Source organism: Euprymna scolopes, chromosome 20 (assembly GCF_053919585.1).
Source record: "Euprymna scolopes isolate OS-2025 chromosome 20, ASM5391958v1, whole genome shotgun sequence".
Classification (NCBI taxonomy): domain Eukaryota; kingdom Metazoa; phylum Mollusca; class Cephalopoda; order Sepiida; family Sepiolidae; genus Euprymna; species Euprymna scolopes.
The window spans coordinates 1109196-1121439 of NC_136501.1; the positions used below are offsets into that span (position 1 = coordinate 1109196).

Consider the following 12244-nt stretch of genomic DNA (forward strand, 5'->3'; position numbering starts at 1 on the left):
ACTTTCCGACCCTGATGTCTAAGTTTTTGTAATGGAAGAGAACTAAACACCTTCATTTTCAATCTGAGATTAAAGTTCAGCAGAAGTCCACCTTCCATTGTTAGTGCCACATCTTATGGTGCAAGTGAATATACAACATTACAAAGTCATAAAAAAAGTTGATTTTTTTTAAACATAACTCAATTCAAAAGATTTCATTCTTACCTGGTTCTTCAATTTCATCTTTAACCAAGCAATTTTATCCTGCATCTTCGCCAGGTAATCTTCCTGGAAAGAAAGAATGATGGCGTCATCAAGAGAACAAATTGAACCTGTGAGCACAAAGAGGGAGGAGTACGCATATATTATTAAATTATTATTAAATAAATTATATATTTATTATTACTATTTTTCCTGAGAAGATCCATGCATTATGCTATAAAATAAAAAATATTTAAAGTGTTGCTGGGGGGAGTAACATGCAATTGATATCAATTTTTTTTTATGCATCCGAGCAAGGCATTCTTTTGTCTACTATGCATCCTAGTGCATGGACTATCGATTAAAACTGAGCAAGAAATGAATACAATGTTTATTTTATCCTTTAGTCCTCACATTCCATGAGCGATGTTTCTGACAAATAGGAAAATATTACTGTTTTCTGAGTCTGAATTTATTCGTCTAAGACTTATTGTTAGCTAATTTTGAATTTTGAAGTAGCATTTTCTTAGCTCCTTATATTAAGCTGTTTCATGTCTTATGTAGAATGATTTCCATTAAGAAAAAAAAGTATAGGTTCAACCTTAGCTCGTTAGAAGGAGGAGGCAGGTAACAATAAACCTCTGTGCACTAGTTTTTGTATAATCTGGCTAAAAGTACAACTTAGATACAAACAAACAGACAAACATACTGAAAACATTATTTCTTCCCCTTTTAAGAGAAGAGGTAACAATGTTTCCCACTTCAACCAAGAAAAAAAAAATGTTGCGTGCTATTTACCAAATTGTGATGCTGAGGAACATTACAGAAAAGTCTTTTGTCGTCCTCCGTAAAGTTCTCCTTTGTCTTCCTTTTCAAAGTTGGTTGTAAATTAAAACCGGCTTCTGCAAAGATGAGACAAAATTATTGTAAAGCGAACAAAGATTTCATATTTAAGTATTTTTAGTAACGCATATGTTTGGATGTAGCTTTCCTGAACCACCATTTTTTGCATTGTGTTATCTATGATAACACACATGGAATATTAAATGGTAGAAACAATTGGATTTACATACATGTGCATTTATGTTCACATAAACAGTTTACAAACATTTGTTATATATTGGGACCCTAAGCCAGCAAGTAGAGACTATGTTAACTAGTATGAATTTTAGTGAGCATTACATAGTATACGTTAAGGGTACTCATGCAGAGAGTGATCCGTGCTGAAATAATAACGTTATTATTTAAAAAGCCATTCTTAACATGGAGAGGGGAGGGTGTTTTGTACCTATTCTGTACTTTAACCTTACAACTGAATGAAAAAAAAACATATCATAAAATTTTAATTAAACGTGGAAATACGATTTAAAAAATTAGCATAGATCACTCTCTGCATAAGCAACATGTTAGATAATCAATAAGCAACAAACGGAAATAAACCCGGTGCAGCTGGTGTGATTAAAGCAGTTGGTCAAGGGCCACCTCCCTAAACAAAATGCACTAAAATGCAGAGATCAAATAATATTACATAGAAAACAGAACAGAATTTCTAGTCAGAGTCAAGAAACGATTTGCACAATGATCTGTAGAATTAGCCTTCACTCAAACTCATGTTTGCATCAAATGGAGATGAACATCCATTACTGTGGATTCTGCCATAGTAGAAAAGTCTTAAAGATCAGGGATCACCTCTGGACTAAGTTTAGGAAGTCATATGACTTCCAATGGGGTTTCTTTTGCCCTCTTAACCGGAAAGATTTTAACCATATAAGATGTATCTGGTTGCTCTGACATGCACATCAAGTCAACCTGTTTTTTTTGTTTCTGTCCTTGTAAATAAATCTTGTTAAAAACTAAACAATCAATGATGTTAGCAACCTTCACGTGATCTCTTCCATAAATACCCGATATCTTTCCAATGATGATGATGATGATGATGATGATGATGATGATTGGTTCCAGTCTGATTTTGTCACTTCACAGAAAGTCAATATCCGACATGACAATTTCAATAAAATTTTTATAAAGTTTGTTTTCAAATAAAAAATATACAAAAGTAATGTTACTTACTGATTGGGCTAAACTGTTCACCAAAGTTTGACGTTTGAGCCCACATAGGTGAACTAGGAGAATCTATTGGAGAGCTGGATGCCACAGGTGATCCGGGTATAACTGGATATTTCGTACTCACATATTCGGGTTGATACTGTCGATTTCCTGGAGGTGCATATTGTTGATTGCTGCGGGTATACGAGTCAGTAGGTTTTGCTTCTAAATTAGCGGATTGCTTATTTAAGAAAACCTGAGGTGAATATGTTCGGTAGCTGTTTGGATTTGAAATAACATTTCCTGATGCGTCACGAGAAAATGTTTGTTGAGGTGCAACATGGATCGGATTTGTAGCATAGTGAGAAGGAGCAGGTTCATAGTATACAAGGGGTTGTTGGAAAGCTACTGATTTCCTATAAGGAGATGCTTGACCCAAAGCACTGCCTTGAAAAGTTTGTCCCATCGAGTTTCTTCTGATAAATATTTGATCTCCAATCGGCTCATGTGAGGCAGACTGAGGCTTTTGGCTCAATGAAGGCCCTTGTGATATTTGGGTTCCCGAAGTAGGACCAGAAAAAGATGGGGTCTGTACTGGTGCAGAGGGGGTGCCCATTACAGATCTGGTCCCCTGGGGAAGAATTGATGTTGGATAATAATGTCCAGTTTCACCTACGGGTTGGTGTAACATGTTCTCTTTGAGAGCTCCTTGATGAAAATTGTTTGGCATAGGTTCCCGTACTTTAATTTGAGGTGGATAAGTTAATTTGTAACTGGTTGGCTGTTCACCAGATGTTTGGTAACCAATTGGTATTCCAGGATTGTTCATTTCTTGAGAGACCATTTGTTTTTCTCCCATAAGAGATTGATTGTATCCTGAAGGCTGAGAATGGCTTGAAATCAATTTGTCTGCAGTAAGACCAGTAGTAATTGAATTGTTTAAAGGGAGTGTCTGTGCTTGGGTAATTGGATTAATGGACAAATTCAAAACTCCTTGACTTGGTGGAGCTATGATTCCTCCTTCCAGTGAGGGGTTGATTTCCAAAACTTTACTTGTATGAGACATCAAAGGTCCACGAATCGGTTCAGTCACAATCTGGTCACGTGTAACACTAATTTCTTCTTGTGGTCGAATGCTATTCAGGTAAAAAGCTTCTGGTTGCAGAGCAGAATGTTTCGAAACAGGTTGGACCATCACATTACTTTGCGTAGAGGATAGGGGAACATATTGGTTTGCAGTAACAGGATATTGTGGAGAAAATTTTACTGAAGATGGTCCTGCAGAATCATTTGTTAATAATAAGTGTCCATCTGTCAACCTGCTCGTTTTGTCTGCAAAAACATGGCTACCATTTTCTTGCAAATTTGCAGAAGAAATTCCCTCCTGTGTTGGATGCAACAGGGAAACATAGTCATTATGTCTTGAAACCTGCTAAAAGAGAAGGAAAAACAAAATAAAATGATGCTAAAATGTTTGATAAATCGTTAATGCATGGCTTCATCCTGATTAATAATTTTCTTTGTTTCTAATGGATTTTTTTTTTTAATGAATAAATGAATGGAAATTACTTTTTTATTGTCATTTCACCCCAAACAAGGCACAGGACCATTTATTCAGGAGGGGCTACTATTTGGGACCTGATTTGCAGGGATACTATTTATGAAGGGGCAGAGAGATATCTGTTCACATTGCACTTTAATTTCTGCATGTCAGTACAGTCAGGGAAGCAGGGGCTTGGGAGGGAATTCCAAACTGCAGCAGTTCAGAGGAAAAAGCTATTCGAGTAGAAGGCTTTACGGCATCTCGGGATCTCTAAAGTGTATGGGTGGGATTTTGCTGCTTGTTGGGTTTGTCATGGATATTTTCGTTGTGCTTGAAGTTCGTCAGAGCACTTGCCATTGAAATAAAACAGGCACAACGGTCCCACATTTCAGCGATGGCAAAGAGTGCATATTTATATATTTAACGCAGAGTTTTGATTTAGTCTGGCTGATTTTTTTTTTATGTAAAAGGTGTCTTCAATAAGTTTCCAGACTTTTTTCGTGTGGGCACTTTTATTGATAGTACACACATGAAACTCTAGTTTCCTTCGAAGTAATCTCCCCCAACTGCAAGGCACTTGTTGTACCGATCCAACAACTTCTGGAAGGCCCCATGAAAGTCCTCTTGTGTGAGCATGTCCATGATCCTCATCAAAGTCTCTTTCATTTCCTCAATTGTTTCATAACGACAGCCTTTAAGCTAAGGGAATAATCAAAAGTCACAGGGAACAAGATCTGGACGATAGGGAGGATGAGAAACTGTCTTAATGCCAAGCTTGGTCAAATCGTCTGTGACAAGGATGGGGTTGTGAACTGCACCTTTGGGACAAAGTTCACACAAATCGCATTTTCAGTTCAAAAGTCACAGGAAGCAAGGTTTAGACTATAAGGATGGTGGGGAACATCTCCCTGCTGTCATGACAACGTTTTTCTTTTTGATCTTCTCTGAGAACCCTTGGGACAAACTTTGTGCAAATCTTCCACATCTTCAGTTTCTCACGAATAATTGTGTGTACAGTTCCCACACTGACATCAAACTGTGCACTTATTGTCTCTATAGACATACGACGGTCCTTATCCATGAAATTTTTATTTGGCCAATCAACTCTGGTATTGTGACTTCCTTACTTCTTCCACACCTCTCATCATCCTTCACAGACTTCTTGCTTTCCTTGAATCTCTTATGCCACTCAAAAACTTATGCTCAATTCATGCAAGATGGTCCAAAGCAGTCTGAACCATTCCATACGATTCCGTGATATTTTTTCCAAGTTTAAAACAGAATTTTATTGCATATCGTTCTTCTAAATTGTCCTCACATCCTCATTGCATTTCTGAAATTCATCCACTGTGACAATCAGGCTTTAGTAGAGTGTATTCCAATTCCTGCTGTAGCTGTTCATTTGAACCTGAAATCATAAAAATGGGCCAGTTATCTCATAAGATGTATGGCATTAACATACTGAATTTTCAAGAGTCTACAACAATTTAAAATGCTTGTACAAAAAAGTCTGGAAACTTATTGGCGACACATCATATGAGTATATAAATGTGTATATTTATGCCTATATATTCAGTGATGCGGACAGTTTTTTTAATTAGGTCTGGTTGATTTTTTTTTAAATGGATGAGTGGATAGATAAGTATAGTTATCTCTATCTCTACTCTTATATAAAAGTCACTTGGTGTGTGTATGTGTGTGTGTGTGTGTGTGTGTGTGTGTATGTGTGTGTGTGTGTCTGTGTGTCTGTGTCTGTGTGTGTCTGTGTCTGTGTGTGTGTGTGTGTGAATTTAATTTACTCAGCCAACCTATCAAAAAAATAAATAGTTTATACTCATAATTTTTTTTTCAATAAAAAACAAAAACAAAAGCAAAGATCATATAATGAGATTTTTTATTCCCATAAATCAACATATCCTATATTTAATATCTGGTATTATTTTGATATCGGAATCGGGTCTGAATTATTCAGCTCCGATGCCATTTCCTGATACTTTAAAAGACTCCTGATATTTCAATTAATAATCTCATCTTCTATCTATTAAATAAATCTCAAAGTCGGTGTGTGTACTCGTAAGGCGACTAAAAACTTTCGGCATCCACATCGTTGCGGCATGGACATGGTACCGTAAAAAGAGTGATTTCTCAGACACATACTGAAAAATTGTCTATTATTTTGTGTAGAAATGTCGTTTTGTTTGAAGAGGGTCAGGTAAAAACCTTGCTTTCGACCCTTTTTGCAAACCACACACACACACATATATATATATATATATATATATATATATATATATATATATATATATATATAATTTAAATAAGGTGGTACATCTTTCTTTCGTTTAAATATACATCTTTCTTTCGTTGGAATTCCTTAACCTATTTTATATGTGTATATATATATATATATATATATATATATATATATATATATATATATATATATATATATATATGTGTGTATATATATATATATATATGTGTATAGATATATGTATATATATATGTATATATATATATGTATATATATATATATATATATATATATATATATATATATATATCACTAATACAAACTATAAAAAAGCTTACCAATTAGTTTGCATGAAACGTTTAGATTCCAGAAATACGGTGATTTGTAATTGAACGTTGTCATGATTACGAAATTACATTTTTTTTTAAATGACTTCTAGCTATTTTCACGGCACACCAGTAATCATTCTGCAGCACATTAGTGTGCAGCAGCACAATGGTTTGGAACTACTGATACGACTGATGTAATGAAATCACTTACCGAATTAGGCATTGGTTCCGCGGATATCACAGGTCTATGATGTGCCGTCAAAGTTCCTGGAACAGATTTTTCAATATCAGCAACAGGAGAAACGTTGGTGCTCTGCAATGAAATTCAAATATGGGATTTGCATGAGTTAAAGAGGAAATTAATTGGTGCAATGAAAACTATAGCAACTTTATTAAAATAAGCAAACTCTTGTCACATGTGTCAACTATAAGGTCAGCAGAAGCTCATATGAGTTTTTACTCATAGAAAACTCGATATACAAATTATTGTTCCACCTAAACCAATTGATATTCTTACCCAAGTGAGATAAAAATTGACCTGACCAAACGATAAAGGTGTTATTTACTTCCTTCTAGTGATGGGACGATTCTAATATTTTTCCTCGATTCCGATACAATTACCGATTCCGATTTTTTAAAAAAAATATTTCAATATTTGGCTCTAAATTCTTTTGAGGGGTTTCGGATTTACTGTAAATACCCATGTCATATGTGCATATATTTTTCGGAAAAGTAAAAATACACATAGGGGGGGGGGAGTTTATAGATTTTAGTTTTACTGGTAGTTCAAAATACAGTAATAATTATCATTTTATCATTGGTAACAGTAACGGAAAAGTAAGTCTTACATAAATACAATAAAGGTAATTGAAAGAATCGTTTTTGGCATCAGACAATCAGCACAAATTTTTCCGATTCCAATACCTCAAAAAGTTGCGATCTTTCCGATTCCCGATTCGAATTTCAATTAATCGTCCCAACACTACTTCCTTCCTATTGCAGGAAAATATGACACAAGGTCGAAAGGTAAGAGAGAGTCAAGTCATCGCCCTTGAAGGAAGGAGGAGCACTCTGGTGTATTAAAAATGGGTGGAGCAGCCATTGTGGAATTCCTCGGTAGGAGCGCCTCAGGAAGCAAGCAATAAACTTACTCCATCTGAAAGACAGGAAGCAATGGCCTGGGAGGATGGACCTCCTAGAACTGCACATCAGTCAACAAAAGGTCATTTCAATGATGGCTCATATTCTATTTGCTATAAGCCAAAGTATCAATGTTTAATGTGCCGTGTGATGTACATTCAAACAGCAATCAACTGATATGACTCTTCCCCTTCCCCTCCTCCTATTCATCATCATCATCATCATCATCATCATCATTCTTTTTCCGTTTCTGAATTTTTGAGATAAAGATTGATTAGTTGTATTATTTGGATTCTTCAAACTACTGTTCTCATCTTGAGTGTGATTTTCACAATGTTTCAGTCGATGGAACCTCCGACCTTTTTCAGGTTTATCTTGTCAAACTCGCAAATCTTTCTAGCAAAATTTGGGAATCTTTCAGTTGTAATGGTGCAGTGGATAAAATACTTGGTAAAATTCAATTGTAAAGTTACAGTCTTTTGGAGGTTGAAGGTTCACTACTCAGTGTGGATGACTCAAAAACACAATTGCGAATTACTTACGACTTCTAGCCAGTTATGGCTGATGGAACGAGAGCATGTTAATTTTATGAATTAAATAAAGGGTTTCATTTTAAATCCTGCATAGATTCCCGAGTTCGACAGAAAAATGGCCAAGAAAACGTTGTGAAAATAAAACTCCAGATGAGCACATTAGTCCAAAGAATGCAAATAATATGGTTATTCTTTTTATTCTTTTATTCTTTTTATTTATTTTATCTTTTATATTTTTTATTTATTTTATTCTTTTTATTTATTTTATTCTTTTTATTTATTTTATTCTTTTATTTCCATCAATCTCAGTTTCCAAGTGTGCAGGTTTTGAGGATTGATTCCATTCAAAGTCCATTGTCGAAGCTCCTTGTTAAGAATTTGCATCCAAGTTTCTCGATTCGTCCAATTTTCTTCTTCAATCTTCAATTACTATTCTTCAATTAACAAGAATCATATTAACAAATTCGTAGAAGATTATATTCCGAGAAAAGCTAAGAGTAGGCACAAATAAAAATATCAGTTTTTGCCAGTTTGTAAACTTTACATATTCCCAGAGAAAATAAACTAATGGGGTCAAATCGCATGAACGAGGTGACCAGTTTTGTAAAATTATTATTATTTTTTTATTTTTTTTATTACATTTTCACCCCAAACAAGGCACATTGCCACTTTGGTGTAGGGGGCTACTATCAGGGGCAACAACTACTGGGGTACTATGTAGGGATTTGGGCAGCAAGATGCCGGTTCACGTTACACTTGAACTTCTGCACGTCAGTACTGTTGGGGAAGCAGGGACCTGGAATGGAATTCCAGAGTCTAGCGGTTCTGGGGAAGAAACTATTGGAGTAAAAGGATCTTTTACATCTAGGGATCTCTACAGTGTGGGGGTGGGATTTAGCAGCCTGCCGGGTTTGTCGAGGGTGCTCACGTCGTGGGGGCACAAGTGATTGCAGTTCGTCAGAGCATTCACCACTAAAATACTTGTAGAAAAGGCAGAGGGATGCAACATTTCGTCGATGGGACAGAGGCTGAAGCTTAGATGCCAGTTCAGGGCCTATCAGGTTTGCGACTCTCTTTTGAACCTTGTCAAGGAGTGAGAGACTAGTAGCAGATGCACCAGCCCAGATGTGACAGCAATACTCCATACATGGGCGAATGGTGGCCTTATAGAGGTACAGTATACTTTCGGGTGTTAGTAGTTTTCTAGCACGGTAGAGAGAGCCCACCTTTCTTGCAGCGGCCCTGGCAATGCTTTCAATGTAATTGTTCCAACTCATGTTTCCTGTGAACGTTAGGCCAAGGAGTTTGAAAGATGTACTCTCAGATAAAGAGTCGTTGGCCATTGCTATAGGTGGTAGAGAGGGTTTCTTGTAATTATTGAATGAAACTAGTTTAGTCTTGGCAGCATTGAACGCAACCAACCACTTTTGTCCCCATTCCACCACAGATTGGAGGTCTTCCTCTAGTGTTTCTGCCATTTCTTTAGAAATGTGTTCATTCGTCTTCCTGTTGTGCTTGCCATAGAGTGTAATGTCATCAGCATATATACCTATCTCAGAGGCAATTTTGTCGTGGGGGTCATTTATGAATATCAGGAACAATAGAGGTCCAAGGATAGAACCCTGGGGCACCCCCGCATTTATGTCATATTGTTTAGATGTACGACCGTCGAGGACAACCTGGATTTTTCTCTTATCTAAGAAGGATTTAATTATGTTAAGTATTCTACCAGTGATACCGTATGATCTAATTTTCCTGAGGAGACCCTGTCAAAAGCCTTAGATATATCTAGAGCTACCGCTCTGCCCTCCTCCGCTTTGTCCAGTGAATGGTATATACGTTCAGAGATCACAGTTAGGATGTCTGCTGTGGAACGGGCTTGCCTAAATCCATATTGTTTGTCAGTCAGAAGTTTAGCATCTGTAAGGTGATGGATTAGAGCATGGTTAATTAAGGTCTCAAATATTTTGGCAAAAAGTGGGAGAAGGCTAATGGGGCGATAATTTGATGGGTCAGTCCTTTCGCCAGAGTTCTTGAATACTCGTACAACAGAAGCAGTTTTCCAACAATCAAATGTTTCTCTCAATAAATTGATTATATCATGCGCTGTGTGGCGTGTAGCTCTGTTCACAATGAATTGCTGAACCAAGCTGAACTCAAAATAACCGGTAGTTGCCAAATCTGCAATCAAAGAAAATAGAGTTGTCCATCATCTCTAAAAAATAAAACAGAAAAATATCTTATACTATTAATCTAAGTTTTGCACGCGATGGATAATAAAAAATTTCAGTTGACTGTGAAGTAAATTTAATTATATTTTCAATTCTACGCTACTTTTTAATCTAAAATATTTGATCCGTTACTCATACAAATGTCGCCAGCATGCTCTCTACACAAAATCTAGACATTATTAACCGCCTCCACGTGACACCAGGAGAAATCGGCTATCACTGGCAGCATTCATTGTTACAGTTCGAAAATAAAGGGGAAAAAAGAAAGATAACGATATCTTGGCTGAAATATTTGATTTCATTTATTGTAAAAAAAAAAAAAAAAAAAAAAACTTTTAGCATTGAAATTGGTTTCCAAAATGATTTCGCATATTTCTAATTTTACAATGTTTTCCAAAGTATAAATGAGGCCACTAGAATCATACGGTACCAAACGCCACAGGGAAAACAAGTTATGTATCCCACTGTGTTCCCCAAACTCTTCTACACACTGAGTACTGGTCAGAGGTACAAAATGCCTCTCACAACAAGGTCAAAATCCAATGATTATGAAGGCGACTTTCATCTCTACATGAGCTGATGTGAAGGCTCTGCTCACCTTTGTATCCCCTCCACACGCCTCTTATCTCTGCAGATATGCAGATGAATAAAAATCTCTCTGTCAAGACATGGAAGAAAACCCAACCTCACAAGACAACTGTGGCTGTCAGTGAAAAATTTTATGACGCTAATGATCCGGATGATCGTAACGCATTCATGGATTATGTTGACACCAACATCAGCACAAAATGACTAAGAAGCAATGTAAGTGCAGTAAAACTTTTTTGTCCTGTTTCTTTAACTTTATTAAATTTTATTAATGTTTACAGGCAATAATAACAAATTTCATTGTTACCGTTCTCACAATAATCATCATTAGATCACAACTATCATCATTGCTGAAATGAGCATGACATGGTGTGATAGCATAGACGTTACACTTCATTCTAAAACAAACCCCGAACGAATATCTCTATTAGTTCTTGAGATACACGGGTTACAAAGTCGTTTTTCTTTTTTCTTAAGTAGCGTTGAGTACCGTATGATTGTGGAACCTCAAATATATGATCTTTTTTTGTTGTTGTTGTTGTTGTTGTTGTTGTTGTTGTTGTTGTTGTTTTTGTTTTTTTTGTTTTTGTTTTTTATTTACGTTCACCCTCAACAAGGCACATCGACATTTGAATGTAAGGGGCTACTATTTGGGACCATACCTAGAAAAGATAACCAAGATGTTGGTTGACATTACATTTAAACTTTTGTATACAGTACAGTCAGGGAATTATGTAGCAAAAAGGAATTCCAAAGTCTAGCTGTTCAAGGAAAGAATCTATTAGAGTAGAAATCTCTCTGGTATTTGGGGACCTCAACAGTGAAGGAGTGTGATTTTGCTGCTAAGCAAGTTTGTTGGGGATGTGTACGTCGAGGGGGCACAAAGTTCATCAGAGCACATTCCATTAATAAAATACTTGTAAAACAGGCACAGAGATGCAACATTGAGGTGATGAGATGGGGGTTGGAGCTTAGTTGACCAAGTTAAATGAAAACATATTCTACCGTTGACACAGGAAATCCTTTAACGAATGATGACTGAGTTTCAATGTCTTTTGTCAATCGTCCAACTTTTTCTTGCAATCGTTTGAGTTGATCATCGTAAGCAGGACTCACTGAAAAAAAGGAAAAGTTGATGAAATTCAATCCGTCTTTAATTCAGAAATTTATTTGTCGCAAAACATACAGTAACTGTTTACTCTTTTTCGCAACAAACAATGCATATTGCCACATGAAATATAAAGGGTTGCTATTTGGGATCATGGCTAACAAGAAACTATGGGGAATTAAGCAGTGAGATGCCTGTTCACATTACATTTAAACTTTTGCAGGTTAGTACAGACAGAGAAGCAGGAAATAAGGAGGGAATTCCAATGTTTAGCAGTCCGAGAGAAGAAACT

At 36.2% G+C, this 12244-nt stretch overlaps 1 protein-coding gene across 5 annotated transcripts in view; it reads right to left on the reverse strand.

Annotated features, from left to right (window-relative positions):
* LOC145241281 (uncharacterized) overlaps positions 1-12244 on the reverse strand; it is a 292029-nt gene that overhangs the window by 120799 nt on the left and 158986 nt on the right. For 4 of the 5 annotated variants that reach the window (XM_080104025.1, XM_080104024.1, XM_080104021.1 and 1 more), the window contains exons 24-28: positions 11850-11959; positions 6564-6665; positions 2251-3658; positions 979-1082; positions 205-267 (exon numbers count right to left, since the gene is read on the reverse strand). In XM_080104025.1, coding sequence (XP_079960151.1) covers positions 205-267; positions 979-1082; positions 2251-3658; positions 6564-6665; positions 11850-11959 — 1787 coding nt within the window. The remainder of the gene's footprint in view (positions 1-204; positions 268-978; positions 1083-2250; positions 3659-6563; positions 6666-11849; positions 11960-12244) is intronic. The other variant, XM_080104023.1, reaches the window with a different exon arrangement.